Genomic DNA, 27,363 nt, shown 5'->3' on the forward strand with positions numbered 1-27,363 from the left:
ACTTCTGTTTAATTCAAAAGAAAGAAAATCCAATGGATTTTTAAATTACATTTTTAGGCAATGTGCTTTTTTCCCCTTCCCAAACAGAAATATTTAGATTTTGGTAAAATTAAGGCTTATTTCTGGAAGGTCACATTTGAGTGGTTCTAGAGAATTTCCTGGAGTGACAGAAAATTCTCACATCTTGCTTTCTGAGGCGTTTCCATGAGCATGTACAACTGTTAAAATCCACAGAAAATGAAAGATCTATACATTTTATTGCATGTAAATCTCAATTTTTTAAAACGGGCAGTTCTCCAAGAGTTCTACGAATTTCTTCCTGTAATTAAGAAAAGGATACAGTCCTCCTCCTGGAAATAGGACTCTGCTATCTGTTAAAAAAAACCAAAAAACAGAGGAAGTTAAATTAACATTTGGACGAAAAGCCAAATTTGGAAGAAATCAAGACCGTGAAGTTCTGAAAGCCTTTGATATCAAACTAAGAGAACTCCTATTTACCTACATTCACCAGTCCAGAAGAAATCCTGTGTAGGCACAGGGCACACTTCTGAAGTCACTTCTCTCAACAGAGCAAACACACACATTCTTTGGTCTTTATACAACTTCACTCTTCCTACTCTGTTTCAAGTTAAAGCAAACTTCACCAGTTCATTAGAGTTTAGAAGAACTCTAAAGAACAAGGAAAATGCTACAGAGGCTTATAAAGGTATAACATGAGTGAAAGAATGACTGTTTATTGTCAATTAAAAAGTTGAAATATGTCATGTCACAGGAGACCTTACAACCCCATTGATTTCATTTATATTCTATGAACTACCTCATGGGACACTGACTTTTGGATCTGTTTTGATATTTCAGAAAAGGCTGGGCCAAGTGCTAAGAGCTGAGCAACGAAGTCTGGAATATACACAAAGTGCCGCAGAGAATAAAGGGCTCTGGATGGGAGCCAGAGACTCAGCATCTGGTGCCAGTCGAGGCTGATCACTGACCAGATTCGTTCTAAGGCACTTTTAAATTTAAAAATTCTTTGATTCTAAAAATATTGGAATGCTTAATTTAGATTTTTATTTAGATACAGAATTTATAAATAGAATAGTAAAACAAATTGTTTTGAGAAATATCTGCATAAACTGACTGTTCTCATATTTAGAATGATTCATATCAAAACTTTATACTTTTAGAGCAGTTTCCACTGATTCTTACTAAACTCCTAGTAAAAAAAAAAAAAAGGTGTTCCATTTATAGATCCTTATCTCCATTTTCCAGGTAGCTGCTGCTGCAAAGAGCAATAAAGTACTGTCAAACCTATGAACTAGCACTAAGAAGGAATGGTTTTTCCAAATCCCACAGTGGAAACAGCATAGTTTCAAAGGAAAATATGTGCCTAGCTTAAAATTTAATCTACAGACCTAACGTTTTTCTATAAGCAACACAGATGACTGGACTCAATGACCTCTCTGTAAATTTTTAGTTTAATCTAAAGTTTCATTCCATACTTCTTTTCTACTCTGAGGACTTTGCAAAGGATAAATTGATTTTCAAGATTCTGCTTGTCTTTTACTAGCTAACTGTTCTAATAGTATGTTGTAACAGTACTAGTCTGAACCAAATCAAGTTATCAGTATTCAACCATTTTTTTACCTACAAAATGAGAATTTCATATACTGGAACCAGTAGTGTGCTGATAAATGTTTATTTAATAATCAGCTTCAGAGTGTTGAGGAGAGCTCTGATTTTTAGTGTTTGTTCATTTCTGTGGTGTCAATACTCCCATCATAGCCAATTTCAAGCTACCAACATGACGGATGTCACCAAATATGGTTCTCATGAGGTGGGACTAGCCGGATCCAGCACATCACTGGGTTACACATAAGGGAAATCAAGGACATTTCATCTACAAACTACCAGTGAAAAATCTATGGCATGGCATAGATTTCCCTACTACACTGATATGACATATAGTTTCAGGTTGCCCATTAAGACTAATGTCAGGCTCTTCAAAGCTATTCTCCTTGCCTTTTTGCATCTGTGCATCACTGGCACATAGTTATTTATAAACAGCTCTTATTTAAGAAGCTTTGATAGGGTCCATACCTATTCTGAACCAGGTTTTCTGGCACTACATAAGTATATAGCTCAGTTAGCTTTCAGGTTTCTGTTGCAGTTCCAATACCATGAAAACAACCTTGAAGACAGAGTCATGAAACCCAATGCCTCAGAAGTAAAAGGCATTTCCAGGTAAAAGGGCAACTTGAAAAAAATATATATAGGGTATTCCCCCTATACAAACCTAACCCTGGCAAGTCTAGCAGGGCAAGAGAAGATGTGATTTTCTTTGATGTCCCATATGTGTAAATCTGGGAGGCAGCCTAGTAGAGTAGAAAAAATGTAGGGTTTGGAGGTAAATAACCTGACTGTGTTCTAGTCCAAGCTTTGCCATTACCAGCTGTGATCTGGACATGTCATCTGACCTCTCAAGCCTCAGCTTCCTTATCTGTAAAACAGGGACAATAATACCTACAACTCCATGAGACAAAGCTGCTGTAAGGATTAGATGAGAGACTGTATTTAGCATAGCACCCAGCACCTAGCAGTAAATGCTTAAAAAGGTTTTTGAGTCTGAGTCTGAATCAGAAGAAGATGCAGAGTAGAATCATGTGGAAAAGTAATTTGAAAATCACTTTGGGAGGGCAGCAGTTTTAAGGTTATCCTGGTTGCAGGCTTCTTTTACCTACCAGGAACAAAAAAAAGGGAATTAGGAAGGTATATCTTTTGGCCATAGTCTCACAGAGTGGCTTCAAGGATCTCAGTGGATCCACTTCCTGCCTGGCTCTGACACTAGTTTCAGTAAAAGCCCACTGACCATCTATGTCACAGCACTTGATGTCTTTCTTTTCACTTCTATATGAAAACCTTACAAGTTCATGCCTTCAGTCATATACTTAAAGCTAACCTGCAGTCATATTAACTAAGTCGGTGTATGAAAGATTACTCATACCCAGGAACAGGAACTTTTAAACAGAATCTTTAAGAGTTCCAAGAGCTAAAATACAAGTATATAGCTAAGTAATTGTTCATATTTCCAATGGCCTTTAGCACATATGTATCCATATAATATCACCTTAAAAATAATTGTCCCCAAATTAGTTCTCCCTCTTTAATTCTTTATTTCTGTTAATGGTATTACCATCCTTTCAAAGCATACATCCTACAGTTACCTCTGACTTCTCTTTCATCCCCTTTCAACTATCTACACCAAGTCCTACTGATTCTTCCTTCGGAAGAGTTCAAATTTATCCTTCTCCATATCCGCTGTCACCACCTTAACAGAGATACTTTCCTCATCCTATGCTTGAATTATCAATGTCTTTTTTTAGTTCTTATGTTTGTCAACATTAGGCACGCATTTGGTTTAAGGAGTCCAACAGCTCTCTAAGTGTGTTAAGAAAGCCTCTGCTCCTCTTGCCCTATACCCTTTCTTCAGGGGCAAGCACTTAGATTTCTTTCACCTGTTTTTTGTTTTTTTCCCCCTAACTTCTGTATCTCTAAACATTACGGTTATACTTGCTATTTCCAGTTTTTGCAGAAGATGAGGATTGAGTCCTTTGCTCCTCCACTACGCTAACCCTACAAACACACACACTTTCTCTCACATGCTCACCCTGGCCACACTGTTATATTGTAGTAATGGGTAGATAAACATTTAATGTTTACCTTAGCATGAACCAAACTATTATTATGTTTCCTTTCCTGAAAACTTTTTGTTTTCCATGGAGTTACTTTTTTTCTTTTCCTTTTTTTTTTGTGTGTGTGTGTGTGCATAGTTTTCCAAGCACTTCTCACTTATACAACTCCAAACACTCCATCAAGAGTCTAAATTTCTCTCAATATACTGAGACACATCAAATGTTCAGAAACAAGAAAATGATTTAAAGCCTCTCTTCAGACTCTTCTGATCTGGTTTAAATAGGACAGGTTACCCTCTTCTTTCCTGGTACATAGCTGTCATCTAATCTCCCTTCACCTAGAGATTCCCTTCACCTCTCTCCTGGGTAACATCCCTAATTTCCTGGATCTCACATCTTCCTATTCTTTGGTTAACTCTCTTGTTTGGGTGGAGCACGTTCTCTAGTGGCTTCCTGAGAAAGGGAAGAAAGGAGATACTAAAGACCCTGCAGTAGGAACAGCCTTGGTCTGTCTGAGGAGGTGCTAGGAGGCCAGTGTACCTTGAAAGGAGGGAAGAAGAAGGAGAGTTTTAGCAATTAAGATCTAAGAGGTAACAGGGCCAGATCACACAGGGTCTGGCAGGCCATGGTAGGGGTTTTGGCTTTTACTCTGAGTGAGAAAGGAAGCCACTGGAGGGCTCTGAGCAGAGGGGCGACATGATCTGACTTACATTTTATCTGGATCACAGAGACTGCTGTGTAGAGGGAAAAAAAAAAAAAAAACTAAATGGAGGTAAGAGTGAAACAAGGAGGTTTGTACAGTGAAGAGTTTACTTCAGGAATCCAGGTGAGATTTGATGGTGTCTTGTACTGAGATGGCAGCAATGGAGGAGGTAAGAAGAGATCAGATTCTGGACAGATTTTGAAGTAGGTCTGTAGGTCTTGCTGACTGGATTTGGATGTGGGGAAAAGAAAGTGAAAGATGACTCCAAAGTATCTGGTCTCAGCGACTGGAGGGATGGACTTGCCATTTAACAAAAGGGGGAAGATTAGGGAAGCAGTAGATTTGGCAGAAAAATAAAAGTTCAATTTTGGACATCTTAAGTTTGAAATGCCCATTAGACATCTCAGGAAGCTGGATATCTAATTCTGGAGTTCAGAACTGAATCCTGAAGCACTCGAATGTTTAAAAACTAGTAAAATTTGGAGGACTCAACAAGGAGCCAGAGAAAGCACAGCCAATGAGGTAGGAAGTAAAAACTAAGAATGAAGGCTCCCAAAAGGCAAATAAAGAAAATGTTCCAAAATAGAGCATGTGATCAACTTGTCAAAGCTGCTAATAGCTCCAGCAAGATGAAAACTTAAGACTGACCACTGGATTTGACAACAGGGAGGTTACTCGTGACTTTTACAAGGCAATTCTGGTGGAGCAGTGGGGACCAAAGCCAGACTGCAGTGAGTTCGAGCGAAAACTGGGTATGCAATGTTACCTAAGCAGAATTCTTGCCCCAAATGTTTTAACCTGAATCAAATCATAAGAAATAATCAGACAAATCCTAAGTATAGGACATTATACTAGAATTCTTGGGCTTTTCATAAGTGTCAATGTTATGAAGTTTAAAAAAAAAAAAAAAGCCAGGCAATTATTCTGGATTACAAAAGACTAAAGAATCTCGACAACCAAATGTACTATGTGCTTCTTCACTGGATCCTGGATTAGGGGAAAATTACTCATAAAGAACATTTGTGGAACAATTGGAGGGCAACCTAACTATAGGCTGTATACTTAATAATATTGTATCAATGTCTAATTTCTTGGAGTTGATAATGGCACTATAGATATGTAAATGTTCTTGGGAAATACATGTGCAAGTAATTAGGGATGAAGTGATATAATGCCTGAAGATTACTTTAAAATGTTTCCATAGAAAACATGTGTGTGTGGCGGGGCGGAGGGCAGGGGAAGGAGGGCAAAATGTCAACAACTGGTGAATCCAGGCGAAAGGCACAGTGTGAGGTGCTAGGAATTACTGAAACATATAAAACATCACTCCAGGGGCCGGCCCCATGGCCGAGTGGTTAATTTCACATGCTCCGCTTCGGCGGCCCACGGTTTCACCGGTTCAGATCCTGGGCAAGGACATGGCCACCACTCATAAAGCCATGCTGAGGCAGCGTCCCACATGCCACAACTAGAAGGACCCACAACTAAAATATCCAACTACCTACTGGGGGGATTTGGGGAGAAAAAGCAGAAAAGAAAAAAGATCGGCAACAGTTGTTAGCTCAGGTGCCAATCTTAAAAAATAACAACAACATCACTCCACCTCTCCCCAAGTTGAGTCTCCCCTGGGAGGTGAGAGGACATTTTGTACTCTTGGGTTGAGGAGGGCAGCTATCAGCTGACTCCTGCAGCCCTGATGTCTCTGTTTACTGCAGGCTTCGGCGTCTCTTTGCTGATTCCCAGCCTTCATTTCTAACAAGCAATCTTTGAATTAGTGACAGTGAAGACATAGTTATAATGCTTAATATTTATTTGGCTTTTACTGTGCACCAAGCACTATGTTAAGTGCCTTTACATGCGTTAGCTCATTTAGTCCTTTACAATTTTATGGAAGGAGAAACTGAAAGTCACTTAGCTTGCTCGTGGTAGAGCCGAAGCCCATACTTATAAACCACCACACTAAGCTCCTCTGCCAGGAGGACAGATTGCTGTGATATTTAAGAAGCATAACCTACAGGATTCAGCAGACTGATATGTTCCTGGGAGACAGAAGTGGAATTTTACTTTGAGACATAAAAAATGAAATAATCTTCAGGTCTGATCAAGTTATCATATTCCTGCTTAAAAATGTGATTTTCTACTCTATCTGCTTTGGGTGTAGGATCACCCGCCAGTAGAAAAGAGCATTCTTCTCACCTTTAATGTAACAACAGCCCAGTGACATAAACTCTTTGAAAAGATTTGACTACACTTGCTATTTACATCTTTACTACAAATGTCTTTTTTTCTAACTTTTTATTGAAATGCTACAGGAGAGTTCAAAGAATAGTAAAATTATTGGCCATATACCTTTCACCTAGATTTGGCAATTGTTGACATTTTGCCAAATGTGCTTTCTCTCTCTGTCTTTCCCTCTCTTACATATATATATATATATATATATATATATATTTTTTTTTTTTTTTTTTTTTTTTTTGGTGAGGAAGATTATCCCTGAGCTAACATCTTTTGCCAACCTTCCTCATTTTGCTTGGGGAAGACTGTCCCTGAGCTAGCAGCTGTGCCAGTCTTCCACTATTTTTTTTTTTTAAAGATTTTTTTTTAAATTTTTTTCCTTTTTCTCCCCAAAGCCCCCCAGTACATAGTTGTATATTCTTCGTTGTGGGTCCTTCTAGTTGTGGCATGTGGGATGCTGCCTCAGCGTGGTTTGATGAGCAGTGCCATGTCCACGCCCAGGATTAGAACCAACGAAACAATGGGCCGCCTGCAGCGGAGCACACGAACTTAACCACTCGGCCACGGGGCCAGCCCCCCAGTCTTCCTCTATTTTGTATGTGGGATGCAGCCACAGCATGGTTTGATGAGTGGTGTGAAGGGCCACACCGGGGACCTGAAAGCTCAAACCCTGGTCCGCTGAAGAGGAGTGCATGAACTTAACCAGCACACCACCAGGCCAGGCCCCCTCTCTTAAATATTTTTTCCCACTGAAATATCTTAAGTAAGTTGCAGGTATTATGTCACTTCACTCCTAAATATTTGGCAAATGTATTTCCTAAGGACTGCAATACTCTCCTACATAACTTACAATTGAATTATCAACCTCAAGAAATTAGACATTGATGTAATAATATTACTTAATTCAAATTTCTCCCACATTGTTCCAAAAACAGATGCATTGAATAGAATAAACAAATTCCAGCCCCAGAACTATAAGGAACTTGCTTTGTGAGGGAGTCTCAGTTTCCTCATTTGTAAACAGATTATGCTAATAGTGACCTCTTTAGATTGTCCAGGGAATGAAATAACACTAAGTGTGAATACCCTTTGCAAACTCAACCCACTGTACAAAAGGCTGGCTGAAAGATTAGAAAGCTGCCTTGGTGTTGGTGCTTCTCAACTATGGCAAGTTAGTAACACTTTAGAGGTCAAAAAGCAGTATACGTTTTCTCAAAGGCATTCTTCAAGTCCCCAAAGGAGGTAATATACATTTGTAAGAATAAACATTTCCTGCCTTGGGACAAAAGATGTTTTACTTTTTTTTTTTTAAAGATTGGCACCTGAGCTAACAACTGCTGCCAATCTTTTTTTTTTCCTGCTTTTTTCTCCCCAAATCCCCCCAGTACATAGTTGTATATTTTAGTTGTGGGTCCTTCTAGTTGTGGCATGTGGGACGCCGCCTCAACGTGGCCTACTGAGCGGTGCCATGTCTGCGCCCAGGATCCAAACCTTGGGACGCCGAAGCGGAGCGGGCAAACTTAACCAATCGGCCATGGGGCTGGCCCTATATATTTTACTTTTTAAAAAGTAAAAATTATTCACTGCATATTGCAAAAATGAAAATGAAACAGAAATAAATGAAATAAAAAGTCATGCTTTTTCTATTCCCATATACCAGTTATTTTCATTTTAAGGGAAAATAAAACGCAGCTCATAAATATCCTAATTTTTCCTGGATTAACTCTTGTGTAAAAAAGCTTCCCCATCACTGTCTTAATGGCCTCCCAGTCTCCAGGCTCTTCATCTCCTACTTTACCCTCCCAATCATCAGAAGAGTTACTTTTCTAAACTTCAGATTTGATTCTGGCGCTCCCATACATAAAAAACTCCCAGTCTCTACAAGTAAGGCCTTAATGTCACCAGCTGTCCATCTCATTTCCCATCTCTTTTCCATCTTCATCTCCAACAACCTCTCAGCCATCCTTTGCAGATGCTGATCTAGATGAACTAGATTCTTTGCTCATCTAGTAAGTGCCTAGACATCTTGCAAATCCCGGCTCGAGAGTCGCCTTCTTTGTCCCTAATGCCTCCAGGACAGACTTCCTGACACATTTTGTGTTTTTGCTGAATCTTAAACATATGTCCACCCTAGCCTTAATACAGTCTTCTAGAATTATTTGTCTGTATTACTGTTGTTCCTATTCCACAGCAGCTCTCTTAAGGACATGCCTGTTTAAGTAATCTTCATTTTCCCAGTGTCTAGCATAGTTTTGGGCACCTAGTTGGTGCTTACTAAGTGCTTGCTACATTGACTTATTTATACACAGCTTATTCATTAAATCAATCAGCAATTGTTTGAACTACAGACTGATTATCCAAGGCCAATTGTGGCCACCAGTTAGTAATCTGCCAAATTTCCCACCAAGCCACTGATCCAGGGTCACCTTCTCCTGGGCTCACCAATCAATTATAGAGCATTGGATTTTAGATTGTTACAAACCTTAGTTCCAGGATTTTACTGAGGCTGGAAGTGAAGGGTTAAACATAGTACCTGATGAAGGCAAAGGGGAAGTGCTCTTGAATCCAACTGCTCAACTTCGCCTCGTATAAGTGAGAACAGAGACTGCAGAACTAGCTTCGGGGCTTCTGCTTGATCATTAGGATTTACTTCAGCAGACTCTTCGTCACCAACAGCACGTGTGGCTGTACTTACTATATGTTCTTGCATTAAAGGTGTGGTATCTCCTGAAGAAAGTTCTTTAAGAAGTAAATAAAATGCCTGTTAGGATAAATTTCCATCATGGTGGAACACCTAAAAAGAGTAATGCTTGCCACCCATAAAATTTTCAAATAAAACTAATTATATGAAACACACACTAGAAACCTTAAGTTCCTGTCCTGATTAAATTAAGATTGTGCTGACATCTGGTTGCCTCTATTAGCATACACATAAATAATTGTTTTTGCAGAATTATAATTAAGAGTATTAATAAAAAGAGATTTAGAGAAATGTATACAGGTTAAAACCTAACCAAAAACTTGATTCTCCCAAAGGAAAAATGGATTAGCTGTAATTTGAAGTCCTGGCTTGCCCAAAATGAAACAGAACTGAACAGGAAAGTAAACACTCTTATCATATGAAATGGCCAAAGAAGTTAAAGCCTTCCTATTTAAACTCTGATCTGATAACTTTAGAACTACTTCTGGATCCCAGGAGAGCAGTAGGAATTCAGATGCTAGAACTAATGGCCACAGAAACTTTTTTTCTAATAAAAAGAGGTTAAGAAACACAAAACATACCATTATAAGAAAGCATCAAATGACAAAGGAAGACAGTAAGAGAGGAAGAAAGGAACTATAAAACACTCAGAAAACGATTGACAAAACAGCAATAGTAAATCTTTACCTATGAACAAATACTTTAAGTATAAATGGATCAAATTCTCCAATCAAAAGGCACAGAGTGGTTAAATGGATAAAAAAACAAGACCCAGGGGGCCGGCCTGGTGGTGCAGCAGTTAAGTGTACACATTCTGCTTTGGTGGCCCAGGGTTCACCAGTTTGGATCCTGGGTGTGGACACGGCACCGCTTGAGAAGCCATGCTGTAGTAGGCATCCCACATATAAAGTGGAGGAAGATGGGCATGGATGTGAGCTCAGGGCCAGTCTTCCTCAGCAAAAAGAGAAGGATTGGCAGCAGATGTTAGATCAGGGCTAATCTTCCTCAAAAAAAAAAAAAAAAAAAAAGACCCAACAATATGTTGCCTACAAGACACTCACTTTAGCTTTAGGGATACACATAGTCTGAAAGTGAAGGGATAGAAAAAGATATTCCACACACATGGCAACCAGAAGAGAGGAGTAGCTACACTTATATCAGACAAAATAGATTTTAACTTAAAAACTGTCAAAAGAGACAAAGATCATGATATAATGATAAAGGGGTGAATTCACCAACAGGATATAATAATTGTAAATATATATGCACCCAAATCATAGCACCTAAATATATAAAGCAAACATTAGCAGACCTGAAAGGAGAAAGAAACAGCAATCCAATAATAGTAGAGGACTTCAATAACCCAATTTCAGCTATGGATAGATTATACAGACAGAAAATGAAAAGGAAACTGAACTTGAACAACACTATAGACCAAATGACCTAAGAGAAATATATAAAACATTCCATCCAACAGCACCAGAGTGCACATTCTTATTAAGCACACACAGAATATTCTCCAGGATAGGTCATATGTTAAGCTACAATACAAGTCTTAAATTTAAGACAACTGAAATCTTATCAAGTGCCTTTTCTGACCCCAATGATAGATGCAGAAAAAGCATTTAACAAAATTCAATATCCTTTCATGATAAAAACTCTCAACAAATTAGGTATAGAAGGAATGTACCTCAACATAAGCCCACATCTAACATCATACTCAACAGTGAAAGGTTGAAATATTTTCCTCTAAGGTCACGAACAAGACAAGGGTGCCCACTCCCACCACTCCTATTCAATACAGTACTGAAAGTCCTAGCCAGAGCAATCAGGCAAGAAAAAGAAGTAAAAAGCATCCAACTCAGAAAGGAAGAAGTTAAATTGTTTCTGTTTATAATTGATATGATCTTATAAATAGAAAATCCTAATGACTCCACCAAAAAACTGTTAGACTTAATAAACAAATTCAATATAGTTGCAGGATACATAATCAACATACAAAAATCAGTTGTGTTTCTATACACTAGCAATAAACTATCTGAAAAAGAAATAAACAACCCCATTTGTTTATGGAATCAGCATCAAAAGCAATGGAATACTTAAGAATTAACCAAGGAGGAGAAAGAGCTGTACAGTGAAAACTATAAAACACTGATGAAAGAAATTGAAAAAGACACAAATAAATGGAAAGATATATGTTCATGGATTGGAAGAATATTGTTAAAATGTCCATACTACCCACAGCAATATACAGATTCAATCTAATTCCAAACAGAATTCCAATGGCATTTTTCAAAGAAACAGAAAAAAAAAATCCTAAAATTCATATGGAACCACAAAAGACCACAAATAGCCATGGCAATCTTGAGCAAAAAGAATAAAGTTGAAGGAATCACACTACCTAATTTCAAAATATACAAAGCTATAATAATCAAAACAGCAAGGGTACTGGCATAAAAAATACATACTGACCAACGGAACAGAAATAAATCCATGCATTTATGGCCAAGTGATCATCAAGGTGCCAGGAATACACAACGGGCAAGGGACAATCTCTTCAATAAATGGCATGCGTGTGCGTACACACACACACACACACACACACACACACAGAGGAATATTATCCACCCATGAGCAAGAAGGAAATCCTGCCTTTTGTGACAACTTGGATGAACCTGAAGGACATTACGCTAAGTGAAATAAGCTAGTCAGAGAAAGACAAATACTGTATTTCCTATTTATATGTGCAATCTAAAAAAAAGTCCAACTCACAGAAGCAAAGAGCATAATGGTGGTTACCAGGGGCTGGCAGTACAAGAGGGAAATGGGGAGATGTTGGTCAACAGGTACAAAGTTGCTATGGAGAATGAATAAATCTAGAGATCTAACATACAGGCATGACGACTATACTTAATAATACTCTATTGAACGCAGAAAATATGCTAAGAGAGTAAATTTCAGGTGCACTCACCACAATAAAATGGTAACTATGTGAGTAGATGATGTGTTAATTAGCTTGACTGTAGTAATCGTTTCACTATGTACATGTATATCAAATCATCATGTTGTACACATTAAATATACAATTTTTATTACAAAACATATAAATTAATAAAAAAATAAATGTAGAATATCATTCTGAACAAGGTTGTTCATTATTTCAAAAACTGAAGGTAAGGTTACCTGACAAATACAAGCATTTACTACTTCCCCTTCCCTCAATATTTATTTTAACCACTGTTAATATTTTACATAAACTGTGGATTGCATAAACTGCGGCATATTAGAGTTTGAGGCAAGAAAATAACTGAACGGGCTTGCAAGAAGAATTCAAGAAGCAACATGCCAAACCAAAGAGCAGGTTTCTGTTTCTGACACTGTCAAGCTTTCAGGAAAATAATTTTACCATGGTTTAAATAAACATATAGGAGAGGCAGAGCAAAATGGCGGGGTGAGCCCACCCGGGACTCTCTCCCCTCCAAAGTACAACAAAGGACTGAAAAAAAACCCCCTGAATTTCAGCTAATGAACCTAATGCCAGGACTCAGAGACCTACAGTATCAAAAGACAGAGGACAGAGCCCCTGCTGCCCGCCTCGGAGGAGCTGGAACCAGGTAGGAGAGAACATTGCTCCCTGCCCTAGAAACCGGGACCACCGCGCAGGTCTGGGAAGGAGTGGGGGAGGGGCCACGCAACCAGGGGATCTTCTAGGACTTCCACCGCCAGTACAGTGGAAACCTGCTGACGGGGGAAAGCTTCCGTGCAGGGGGACGCCATAAACCCTGGGCCACGGGAGACCAGAGCACAGAACTGATCGAATCCAGAACGGTGCGCGAGAGAAACGCCCCTCCCCACCCCCCGCCGCCCCCCCCCCGGCCCCCCCCCCCCCCCCCCCCCCGCCCCCGGCAAACTGCACTGGGCGCCGCCATCTTGCCCGAAGGCGGAGAGCTCACAATGCATGGCACTCGACCCCCATCTAGTGGTGACAGGCTGTAACTGCAACCAAATTCTACCACCATGCGAAAAAAACACTCCTCTACCATCCAGCAATTTATAAAAGCCCCTGACCAGAAGGAAAACAATAAAAACACAGAATTAAGTCCTAAGGACTTAGAAATAGGTAAACTAAGTGAAAATGAGTTCAGAGCAGCTACAATCAAAAAACTCAATGAGGTAGAGAGAAAGACAGAGAAACAAGCCGAGTTCTGGAGTTACTTCACAAGAGAGATTGAAATTATAAAGAAGAATCAAACAGAATTGCTAGAGATGAAAAACACAATGGAACAGATAAAACAGAATACGGATTCCCTGAATGCCCGGGTAGACTCCATACAAGAGCAAATTAGCATAATCGAAGATAGACAGGCTGAATGGCTCCAGACAGAGGAAGAAAGAGAACTAAGGATTAAAAGGAATGAGGAAAGTATTAGAGAGAGAGCAGATTCAATGAGGAGAAAGAATTTAAGGCTCATAGGAATTCCCAAGAACGTAGAAAAGGAAAATGGAGCAGAAAGTGTGCTTAATGAAATTATAGAAGAGAACTTCCCAAATCTAGGGATTGAGGGAGAAAAGTGTGTAGAGGAAGCTTTCAGATCTCCTAGATTTGTGAATGTAAAAAGACCTACTGCAAGGCATATAGTAGTACAAATGGCAAAAATGAATGACAAAGAAAGAATACTCAGGGCTGCAAGACAAAAGAGAATTACCTACAAAGGAGCTCCTATCAGACGTTCAGTGGATTTCTCTGCAGAAACCTTACAAGCTAGGAAAGAATGGAGTGACATATTCAAAGCTTTAAAAGATAAAAATCTTCAGCCAAGAATACTCTATCCAGCAAGAATATCCTTCAGATATGAGGAAGAAATTAAATCTTTTCCAAACAAAAGTTAAAGGAATTTGTAACCAAAAGTCCTCCACTACAAGAAATCCTCAAGAAGGCTCTCATACCTGAAAAAAGAAAAAAAGGAAGAAAAGGGTCACAAACCACAGAGTAGGGAGACAGATAAATAGAACCAGAATAGGATAGCAAATATTCAACTATAGCATTAGGATAAAGGGAAGGAAACTACCAAAGCAAAGACGATCTTATCACTCTCACTGTAAACTCATAACTCAAGTTGGAATAATAAATGAAAATAATAATTTAGGAGGGGAAGAGCAAAGGGACTAAATTAGTCTAGGCCAAGTAAGTAAGAGACCACCAGAGAATAGACTATATTATACATGAGATTCTAAACACAAACTTCAGGGTAGCCACTAAACTAAAAAACAGAACAGAGCCACAAAACATAAATCAGGAAAAATCTAAGAAACCCAGCATAAGAAACTGCAGTATCAAATGGGTAGTATAAAGCAAACAGGGAGAGAAAAGTAGGAAAGCCAGATAATGAGCAACAGATTGACAGCTTTAAGTCCACATGCATCAATAATCACTCTCAATGTAAATGGATTGAACTCTCCAATAAAAAGACACAGAGTGGCAAAATGGATTAAAGAACAAGATCCAACAATTTGTTGCCTCCAGGAAACACACCTCAGCCCCAAGGACAAATACAGGCTCAGAGTGAACGGGTGGAGGACAATACTTCAAGCTAATAGCAAGGAAAAAAAAGCAGGTGTTGCAATTCTTATATCACACAAAGTGGATTTCAAAATAAGACAGGTAAAGAGAGACACACAGGGACAATATATAATGATCAAAAGGACACTTCATCAAGAAGAAATAACGCTTATAAATATCTATGCACCCAACATAGGAGCACCAAGGTTCATAAAGCAACTATTAACAGACCTAAAGGAAGATGTTAAAAACAACACAATAATAGCAGGGGACCTCCACACCCCACTCACATCAATGGACAGATCATCCAGACAGAAAATCAACAAAGAAATAGTGGAGCTAAACGAAAAACTAAAACAATTGGACTTAATAGAGATATATAGATCACTTCATCCTAAAAAAGCAGAATACACATTCTTCTCAAGTGCACATGGAACATTCTCAAGGATAGACCATATGTTGGGAAACAAGGCAAGCCTCTACAAATTTAAAAAAATGGAAATAATAACAAGCATCTTCTCTGATCCTAATGCTATAAGGCTAGAAATGAATTACAAGAAAACAGCTGAGAAAGGCACAGAGATGTGGAGACTAAAGAATACACTACTGAACAAGCAATGGATCATTGCAGAAATTAAAGAAGAAATCAAAAAATACCTGGAAACAAATGAAAATGATAACATGCCATACCAATTCATACAGGATACAACAAACAAAAGCTGTATTAAGAGGAAAATTCATCGCAATACAGGCACACCTTAACAAACAAGAAAAATCCCAAATAAGCAATCTTAAACTACACCCAACTGAACTAGAGAAAGAAGAACAAATAAAGCCCAAAGTCAGCAGAAGGAGAGAAATAATAAAAATCAGAGAAGAAATAAATACTATTGAAACGAAAACCCCTATCCAGACTTACAAAGAAAAAAGGGAGAAAGCTCAAATAAACAAAATCAGAAATGAAAGAAGAGAAATAACAACAGTCTCTGCAGAAATACAAGAGATTATAAGAGAATACTACGAAAAACTCTATGCTAACAGAATGGATAACCTAGAGGAAATGGATAAACTCTTGGACTCCTACAATCTCCCAAAGCTCACTCAAGAAGTAGCAGACAATTTGAACAGACCAATCACAAGGAAAGAGATTGAAACAGCAATCAAAAACATCCCAAAGAATAAAACCCGAGGACCAGATGGCTTCCCCGGGGAATTCTACCAAACTTTCAGAGAGGATTTAATACCTATCCTTTTCAAGCTATTCCAAAAAATTAGGGAGGATGGAACACTTCTTAACACATTCTATGAGGCCAACATCACGCTGATACCAAAGCCTGACAAGGACACTATGAAAAAAGAGAACAATAGGCCAATATCACTGATGAACATAGATGCAAAAATTCTAAACAAAACTTTGGCCACCAGAATTCAGCAATTCATCAAAAGGATCATTCATCATGATCAACTGGGATTCATACCAGGGACACAGGGATGGGTCAACATCCACAAATCAATCGACGTGATACACCACATCAACAAACTGAGGAATAAAAACCACATGATCATCTCAATAGATGCAGAGAAAGCATTTGACAAGATCCAACAGCCACTTATGATAAAAACTCTGAACAAAATGGGCAAAGAAGGGAACGACCTCAACATAATAAAGGTCATATATGGCAAACCCTCAGCCAACAGCATACTCAATGGGCAAAAACTGAGTGCCATCCCCCTGAAAAGAGGAATGAGACAAGGATGCCCTCTATCATCACTCTTATTTAACATAGTACTGGAGGTCCTGGCCAGAGCAATCAGGCAAGAAAAAGGAATAAGAGGAATCCAAATAGGGAGGGAAGAAGTGAAACTCTCGCTGTTTGCAGACAACATTATCTTATATATAGAAAACCTCAAAGAATCCATTGGAAAACTCCTAGAAGTAATCAACAACTACAGCAAAGTTGCAGGGTATAAAATCATTTGCATAAATCAGTAGCATTGCTATATTCTAATAACGAGCTAACAGAAAAAGAACTCAAGAACACAATACCATTCACAATCGCAACAAAAAGAATAAAATATCTCGGGTAAATTTAACTAAGGAAGTGAAGGACCTATATAATGAAAATTACAAGGCCTTTCTGAGAGAATTGGATGACGACATAGGGAGATGGAAAGACATTCCATGTACGTGGATTGGAAGAATAAACATAGTTAAAATGTCCATTCTACCTAAAGCAATCTACAGATTCAACGCCATCCCAATCAGAATCCCAAGGACATTCTTTACAGAATTAGAACAAAGAATCCTAAAATTCATATGGGGCAACAAAAGACCCCGAATTGCTAAAGCAATCCTGAGAAAAAAGAACAAAACGGGAGGCATCACAATCCCTGACTTCAAAACATACTACAAAGCTACAGTAATCAAAACAGCATGGTGCTGGTACAAAAACAGGTGCACAGATCAATGGAACAGAATTGAAAGCCCAGAAATAAAACCACACATCTATGGACAGCTTAGCTTCAACAAAGGAGCTGAGGGCATCCAATGGAGAAAAGAAAGTAAATGGTGCTGGGAAAACTGGAAAGCCACAGGTAAAAGAATGAAAATTGACCATTCTTTTTCACCATTCACAAAAATAAACTCAAAATGGATCAAAGACCTAAACCTGAGACCTGAAACCATAAGGCTTCCAGAAGAAAATGTAGGCAGTACACTCTTTGACATCAGTATTAAAAGGACCTTTTCGGACACCGTGTCTTCTCAGACAAGGGAAACAATAGAAAGAATAAACAAATGGGACTTCATCAGACTAAAGAGCTTCTTCAAGGCAAATGAAAACAGGATTGAAACAAAAAAAACAACCCACTAAGTGGGAAAAAATATTTGCAAGTCATATATCTGACAAAGGCTTAATATCCATAATATATATAGAACTCGCACAACTCAGCAACAAAAAAATCAAACAACCTGATCAAAAAATGGGCAGGAGACATGAACAGACATTTCTCCAAAGAAGATATACGGATGGCCAATAGGCACATGAAAAGATGCTCATCATTGCTGATCATCAGGGAAATGCAAATCAAAACTACACTAAGATATCACCTTACACCCATTAGAATGACAAAAAATATCTAAATCTAATAGTAAGAAACGTGGGAGAGGTTGTGGAGAGAATGGAACCCTCATACACTGCTGGTGGGAATTTAAACTGTTGCAGCCACTATGGAAAACAGTATGGAGATTCCTCAAAAAATTAAAAATAGAACTACCATACGATCCAGCCCTTCCACTACAGGGTATCTATCCAAAGAGCTTGAAGTCAGCAATCCCAAAAGTCTTGTGCACCCCAATGTTCCTTGCAGCATTATTTACAATAGCCAAGACATGGAAGCAACCTAAGTGCCCATCAACCGATGATTGGATAAAGAAGATGTGGTACATATATACAATGGAATACTACTCAGCTGCAAAACAGAACAAAATCATCCCATTTGCAACAACATGGATGGACCTTGAGGGAATTATGTTAAGTGAAATAAGCCAGTTAGAGAAGGATAATCTCTGTATGACTCCACTGATATGAGGAATTTAAAAACGTGCACAAAGAGAACAGATTAGTGGCTACCAGGGGAAAGGTGGGGTGGGGGTTGGGCACAGGGTGAAGTGGTGCACCTACAACACGAATGACAAACAATGTACAATTGAAATCACACAAGATTGTAACCTATCATTAACTCAATAAAAGAAAGTAAACATATAAATTGTTACACGTTAATAAATGGCAAGGAAAAGTTTTACCTCAGGCACATATAAAATTCAATAAGAAAACAACATTTAGCCATATTCTAGCTATATGGATTTTTAAACAGCTTAAAATGGACCTTAGGATAAAGAACTCATATGAGAAAATCCTCTATTGTCAAAGAGTTGGAAGAAGAATGACATGGAAACCAGGGCAGTCACAGGTTCCCAGCCTGCTTCCACTACTTATTAGCTGTACATGTGGCACGTTACTTCATCTCTTCATCCCCCACTTTCCTCACTGAAACACGGGTGCCACACTGTCTATCTCATAAGATTATTGTGGGAATTAAATGAGATAGTGCATGTAAAAGGTAGGTGTGCTCCCAAAACTTATCTTGAAAAGTGGTTTTACTGTCACTTGAATGCACAAGGTCACAGAAATCATAAAGTACTTCTGAGAGTCCTTTTTTTTTTCACTTTGAAGAAAAATATTCAAAAGAAAGTGTAAATAAAGCTAATAAAGCTTATATTCCTAATGTCAGGGTAAATAACAGGAATTATAAGAACTACATTGGAATACCAAATTGTTTATTATTCAACCATACTATACATTTGAACATGACTGAACTTATTTTTAATAAAGACAATAGTAAAGAAAATAAACATTAGCACAACCATGAGTACTCAGAAAGACTAGTAAGTCGTGAATTGATACCTTTACCTTACAATGTACTAAAACATTTAAAAGTAACACTAATAAAGCATTTATAATATAACATGGGAGCTTCAGTATTTTTCCATATGGATTTTGAAATAATTTTGATGTCATTCCTTCTGTTTGTCACGAGTCTCATAAAAGTTCTGCTTGAAAAAATAAATCTAATTATATATCATTAGTTAGTACTAAAATTCCTTCTGATACACAAAAAGTTTTCTGGTAAAGACACATTTACAGTAAAGGAGAAAAGCCAAATCAAAACACATACTGCCACATGTAATTTCACCTTCACTACCAAGTCTCTTTCAATATAAATGAAGCTTTCTTTTGCCAGATATGAATCTACACATCTAGACAGGAACAAAAAATTGTATTTACCTTCATCTGTGAAAGTCTAATGAGTGACAGTTAAAACTCCCCATTAGGCAATTTGGTGATACTATTTATAAGGACATGAATAGGGTGACAGTCAAGTTCACAGGCCCTAACTTAAACACCTGTCAAGGCATCAAGCAGTAAAATGACCACCACAGTTTACATGTACCTATTGAGGCTTTATTCATTTTTCAAAATTATTTGTAATTACCTTGGGTCAGAGATTAGAGGAATTACCTTGATTGAGAGATTTTATTCAGTTTATCACACTACCTGAATTTGGTGTCAGTTTTGACACATATTTGTTTTATTCAACTTAGAATCTGTCTCTGATACTCATCAAGAGACATTTCACAGGAGAATATAGTAGTATCCTTTACCTTAAAACATTAAGAATGTACCGTGACATTATTCATATCATTTTCCTTTAATCATCTAGTTTTGATCTGCCTTTTGTGAAGATAACTAAGGGATACAATTGTTTCTCTGTGTGACAGGACAAACGATGTGACTAGATAATTTAAAGGCAAAATCTCACAGTTGGTACTTTAAGTAGTAATGAATCAAGCAAATGAAAAGCTGTCACATACAAAACAGGGATTGGAATGATGCTACATAGACGACATCAAGGCCTAGGTAGATACACCAGCAATGTTTATATCTAGGGTAAAATAATGAAAGTGATGATGTAAGCTAAGCTGAAGGGGATGTTTGGGGATGGGAGAAAGGTTACTGAAAGCCCTAATACATTTCAAATACTGTACACTATCACTCAGAGTATAAGGACACTATCTTATGTGCAGGTTTTTGTGGCTTTAGAAAACAATCTGCCTTTGTTCATGCTGTTGCCTCTGCCTGGATGGTCAGCTTTTAAAGGGCAGGTGTATGATTCACCATTGTGACCTCAGCACTGAGCGCAGTGCCTGACACAGAGCAGGTACTCAAATACTTCCTGGAAAAAAGCTAATTAAATGTTAGCATGCATCATAGAGTATAGTACAGACCACATACACTAAGTTACTTGATTCTCACAACAACATTATAAAGTGGGTATTAGAAATTACAGATGAGGCAATTGAAATTCGTCAAAGAGATTAATTGAGAGCATGGGCTCTGAAGTCAGGCTGCCTGGGATTGAAGCCTAAATCGACTGCTTTCTAGTTTTGTGACTCTGTGCAAGTCAATCTCTTTAATCTTTAATTTCTCCACGTATTAAATGGGGATACTGCCTTATTATCATATGGACTCTCCTAAGAAATTACATTTGGGTAAGAAATAAAGCAAGAGGCCCTTCTATTTATCCACAATTCCATGGCCTGTCTTCTTTCAAATAAGAGCATTGAGTTTTTGGAAGAAAGATATTAGGAAACAAAACTATATTCACTGCTTTTACAAAAATAGTTTCCTAGACCCAGGTGTTGAAGGTCCCTTTCACTACATCGAGGTTGGATCAAAAAAGAATCTGAGGGAAAGTTAGAGCAGCATTCAGAGACAATTTCTGAAACAAAGCAAACTGCACCACTTCCCTTCCGAGTGCACCATCCATCCTTTCTCTGATTATGTTTCTTCTTGCTGAGGCTGGCAGGCAGGAATTGTTCTGAAGAAGCAAGCTGCCAACACACTCAGAGGAAAGGCATGTATGATAATGATTCTGTGGCAAATTATGGCAAGTCAAATATGAAACAGAATTCCTTTAAACACACTTTAAAATTCAGCAAAAGTGAGATAGCGTGGTGTAATGATTAGGCTCAGTCTGAAGTCAGACTATCTGGAATCAAATCCTGAGAGTGTTACTTATTAGCAATATAATATTGGGCAAGTTACTTAATCGCTCTGTGCTTCAGATTCCTTGTCTATAAATTGAGACAAATCATAGTACTTAATAAGGCTATGGAGAAAATTAAATGAGATATTCCGTATAAAGCACGTATCACAGTGGCTGGTATACAGTAAATGCTCAATAAATGCTCAAGAACTTTTGTTTCAAAACATAGCAAGCTGCAATCAAATTAGCTCTCTATGTTCCTGATAGTGAATTTGGAGCTCTACGAATTTTTTTTGGTGATTTTTTATACATAACATAAAACTTATATTTTATCCATTTTGAAGTGTACAATTCAGTGAGATTAACTACATTCACAATGTTGTACAATCATCATCACTATCCATTTCCAGAAGTTTTTCACCACCCCAAACAGAAACTCTGTACCCATTAAACACTAACTTCCTATTCCCCTCCTCCTCCTCCAGCCCCCAGAATCCTCTGTTCTACTTTCTGTCTCGTGAATTTGCCTTTTCTAAGTATCTCATGTAAGTGGAATCATACAATATTAGTCCTTTTGTGTCTGGCTTATTTCACTTAGCATAATGTCTTCAAGGTTCATTCATGTTGCAGCATGTATCAAATTATCATTTCTTTTTAAGGCTGAATAACATTTCATTGTATATATACACCACACTTTGTTTTTCCATTTGTCTGCAGACAGATATTTGGGTTGTTAGGACCTTTTGGCTACTGTGAATAATGTTGCTATGAACATTGGTGTATAAGTAAGTATTTGAGTCCTTGATTTCAATTATTTTGGGTATATATATAGAAGTAGAATTGCTGGGTTAAATGATAATTCCACATTTAACTTTTTGAGTAACCAGCAAACTGTTTTCCTGGAGCTCCATAGAATTTTAACTCCATCTCAACTGCTCCATTGTTATGATGCTTGATGATTATGCTCTTTTCGCCCTCCATCTCTAAAACAGAGATAATATCACTTCTCAAAGATTAATGAGTTGATGCTTCTAAATCAACAGCATCCTTATCTAAAAGATATCTTACAAAAGTGTGAAACAGTAGTATTCTTCAGAGCTCTTCAATTTAATTCCATGCCTCTGGGCATAGTTCTTGTTATTAGATATGCTAAAATCAAAAGGCCTTGAGTAACAAAAGCGAAATCATGAAATAGGGGGCTCCAAACTCCCAACCTTCCAGAGAAACATCAGAAAAACAACCAGAACTACCAAAATCGATTTCATCAGAATTCTGGAAAAATAGGCATAGATATACAGAAACAAAGTGAATGCTGAATCAAGCAAAAGGCAATGTAACACTGGCAGGAGAGCTTTGCGGCATTTTAAACCCTTAGCCTTGCCTCACTGCTCCTGGCGCAACAGCAATCTTGAAGGCAGCAGCACATGCTCCCCGCATGGGACTGATCTCTGGTTCCAAAGGGAGCAGAGCAGATCTTACTCACAAATTACTGTGTTTGTCTATTCTGATCTGTCTGGGGCTACCTGAAAGACTGATGCAAGGTGCTCATCACCTCTGTTTCACCTAACTGAGAAGCCACTCAGAGCAGAAAAGCAACGCGCATTGCTGGAAAATACTGTCAGGTGATCAAAAAATCTGCAGCCACACGCAGATATTTTTGCCCCAGATTTATGGGGCAAAATATTTACAGTCAAGGCATAAAATAGACCACTTACAGCTAGGGAGCAAAAGCCAAGGATAGTGTTTCTTTGGGAAATCTGAGCACTCAAAAGCACTTGTGTATACTGGGGAATTTAGAAAGCCACACATATGCCCAGGACAGGATGAATGCTTAGAAGAGACCTGTGAACACCTTAAGCTTTCGCCACTGGATGATCTAAAAGCTCAGTACAAGCAAGAAATGAAGGCTGAGGAAAAACTGTCAACGGAGTTACACTGTTAAGGAATGACTCAAGCATGGCCAACCCATAAAGAATGGACGATGAACACAAATCATGACTTCAATAATCAAGAACAGCCAACCTTGAGCAAGGAGGAAAATGCTTTCCAGAGTTACCACATTACAGTACAGCAGTCCCTCCTTATTCACAGGGATATATTCCAAGACCCCCAGTGAACGCCTGAAACTGTGAATAGTACTAAACCCTACATACACTATGTTTTTTCCTACACTCACATACCTATGATAAAGTTTAATTTATAAATTAGGCACAGTAAGAGATTAACAATAACTAATAATAAAATAGAACAATTATAACAAAATACTGTAACAAAAGCTACGTGAATGTGGTCTCTCTCAAAATATCTTACTGTACCACACTCACCCTTCTTGTGATGATGTGAGATGATACAATGCCTATGTGATGAGATGAATGACGTACGCATTGTGACGTAGCGTTCTGGGTGGTACAGGGCAGGACAGCACAAGATTTCATCATGCCACCCAGAATGGTGCACAATTTAAAACTTATGAATTATTTATTTCTGGAATTTTTCATTTAATATTTTCAGACAGTGGTTGACTGTAGGTAATGGAAACTGCAGAAAAGGGGGGACTACAGTATTCAAACGTCCAGTTTTCAACAAAAAAAATCACAAAGGATAAAAAGAAACAGTAAAGTATGGCCTTTTCAGAGGAAAGAGATAAACTGATAGAAAACATCCCTGAGGAGGCCCAGACATCAGATTAGACAAATAATTTAAATCATCTGTCTTAACTATGCTCAAGGAGCTAAAGGAAAACATGGACAGAACTAAAGGAAATTAGGGAAACAATGTATGAACAAAATGAGAAGATCAATACAGAGATAGAAATTATAAACAGAAATGAAACAAAATTTCTGGAACTGAAAAATACAGTGATTGAAATGCAATTCACTAGAGGGATTCAACAGCAGATTTGAGCAAGCAGAAAAAAGAATCAGTGAACTTGACAATTACCAGGTGAACCTGATGATGTGACAATAAATTATGCAATACACATGGGAGTCCCAGAAGGAGAAGACAGAATTAAAAGGACGTAAAGAATACTTGAAGAAATAATGGCTGAAAACTTACCAAATTTGATGAAAACCATGAACCTAAACTTCCACGAAGCTCAACAAACTCCAAGCACAATAAACTTGAAGAAAGCCACCTTTAGACACATTACAATCAAATTATCAAAACGCAAACACAAAGAATTTTGAAAGCACAGAGAAAGAAGCATCACAAACAAGGGAATCTTCAATAAGATTAACAGCTAATTCCTCTTCAGACACCACAGAAGTCAGAAAGCAATGGGATGACATATTCAAAGCACAGTCACATGCCACACAACGTCTTGGTCAATGATGGACTGCATATAGACAGTGGTCCCGTAAGATTCATATAGCCTAGGTGTGTAGTAGGCTATACCATCTATGTTTGTATAAGCACTATAGGGGAGAAAAAAATTTTCTACTTCCCTTCTAGGTTCTTCTGGCTGGTCTAAGAATTAAATTGACATGAGATAGATTAACAGGAGAAAAACAAAAGTTTAATAACATGTATTACATGAGAGAAACCCAGGGAAACGGAGTAACTCACCAAAATGGCCGAAGCCCTCACCTTAAATACCATCTTCAGCTAAAGACAAAAGAAGATGTTGGGGATGGCGAGAGTCATGACTTTGAAGGGAAGGAAAGCAAGTCACAGGTAGGTGAAAACAAGCAAGCATATGGAAAACAAATGTTAATTTAGCCAAATAGAAACAGAAGAACACAGAGAGGACTCCAACAAACAGGCTTTTCTAGGTTCTTCCCTGTCTACCACCTAGTTCATGTTATGCTCAGGTGATAAAAATCCACCCATAAAGAATTAGTGGACCTAATAAATCAATTCAGCAAAGTTGCAGGATAAAAAATCAACATGCAAAAATCAGTTCTCTTTCTATACACTAGCAATGAACAACTGCAAAAGGAAATTAAGAAAACAATGCCATTTACAAAAGCATCCGAAAGAATAAAATACTTAGGAACAAATTTAACAAAGGAGGAACAAGACTTGTGTATTGAAAACTACAAAACAATAAATCAACTAATCAATTAATTAAAGAAGATATAAATAAATGGAGAGACATCCCCTGCTCACGGATTAGAAGAATTAATAATAAGATGACAATTCTACTCAAACAATCTATAGATTCAACGCAATCCCAATCAAAATTCAAATGGTGTTTTCTGCAGAAAGAGAAGAAACTTTCAAGGGACCCAGAACAGCCAAAAACAATCTTGAAAAAGAGGAACAAAGTTGGAGGACTCCTACTTCCAGATTTCAAAATTCATTACAAAGCTACAGTAATAACACAGTGTGGTACTGGCATAAGGATAGACATATTACAGACCAATGGAATAGAATTGAGAACCCAAAAATAAACTCTCACATCTACGGCTAATTCATTTTTGACAAGGGTGCCAAAGCCATTCAATACGGGGAAAAAAACAGTCTTCTTAACAAATGGTAATGGGAGAACTGGATATCTTCATGGCGAAGAATTAAGTTGGACCCTTACCTAACACCATATACAAAAATTCACTCAAAATGGATCAAAAACTTAAATGTAAGAGCTGAAAGTATAAAACTCTTAGAAGAAAACATTGGAGAATATCTTCTTGATTTTCTTGATTTTGGATTGGCAAATGATTTCTTGGATATGACATCAAAAGCACAGTCAATAAAACAAAAAAATTAGATAAATTGGACTTCATTTAAATTAAAAATATTTTGCTTCATAGGACACTATCATGTGAGTGAAAAGACAACTCAGAATGGAAGAAAGTGTTTGCAAATCATATATCTGACAAGGAAGTAATAGCCAAAATATATAAAGAACTCCTACAACTAAACAACAAAACAAACAACCCAATTCAAAAATGGGCAAAGGACTTGAATAGACATATTTCTAAAGAAGATATACAAATGACCAATAAGCACATGAAACGATGCTCAACATTACTAGTCATAAGGGAAATGCAAATGAAACCCACAATGAGATATGAGTTTATACCCATTACGATGGCTGTAGTGTAAGTGCCTGACATTAAGTTTCTGATTGACAAGGTGTTCTCTTTAAAGACATCCATCTCAAATAAACACATTGCCAGCTAGGCCACCCCACCCATGAAGATCCCCTTTTTAGAAAACCCTGGTTGACATAGAAAACTGATCGACTACTTGCTTTTCCCTTCCTGAACTTTAATTCACACTCTTTTGTTTTAAATTCACCAATAAACAGTGAACTCTCAAAACTCTAGGCACTCCAACGTCAACCCCAAGAAAGGCAGAACTCCAAGTCTACTCTCTCCCTCTACTGGGGACCTCACTGTGTGGCCCTAGAGATGCCCTGTATCCTCCAGGACCTCTGAGTAATAAATCTTGTTTTTTCAAAGTTCACTGATGGTTGTTGCTGAGGTATCTTGCAACCATAACAAGAACCACGAGGGCTGGTCCAGCTACAACATTGGCTCCCTTTGGTGAAATGTCTGTGGGAGTTTGCCTCAAGTAGTAGAGGCCGAGGTGAGTGCTCCCAGGCATTTCTAGCAGATATGGATAGGCTGAGATTGACCCAAAATAATAGCTATGATCAGAAAAACAGAAAATAAGTAGTGAAGGTATAGAGAAACTGGAACCCTTGTGCATTGCTGATGGGAACTTAAAATGGTGGAACTGCTGTGGAAAACAGTTTGGCAGTTCCTCAAAAGTTAAACATTGAATTACCACATGACACAGCAATTCCATTGCTAGGTATATACACAAAATAGCTATATTTTGAGGTATGTAGGCACTCAAATAGATACATGCATGTCAACGTTGACAGCAGCATTATTCACATTACCTGAAGGTGGCAACA

General features: G+C 38.0%; 1 protein-coding gene across 7 annotated transcripts in view; it reads right to left on the reverse strand.

Moving 5' to 3' along the window:
• Positions 1 to 27,363, reverse strand: part of CNST (consortin, connexin sorting protein) — a 113,845-nt gene that overhangs the window by 30,640 nt on the left and 55,842 nt on the right. For all 7 annotated transcript variants that reach the window (XM_014840124.3, XM_014840115.3, XM_070501700.1 and 4 more), the window contains 2 exons: positions 9,158 to 9,363; positions 341 to 371 (listed from right to left, as the gene is read on the reverse strand). In XM_014840124.3, the coding sequence (XP_014695610.3) occupies positions 341 to 371; positions 9,158 to 9,363 (237 nt within the window). The remainder of the gene's footprint in view (positions 1 to 340; positions 372 to 9,157; positions 9,364 to 27,363) is intronic.

The sequence above is a fragment of the Equus asinus genome, chromosome 30 (genome assembly GCF_041296235.1).
Source record: "Equus asinus isolate D_3611 breed Donkey chromosome 30, EquAss-T2T_v2, whole genome shotgun sequence".
Taxonomy (NCBI): Eukaryota; Metazoa; Chordata; class Mammalia; order Perissodactyla; family Equidae; genus Equus; species Equus asinus.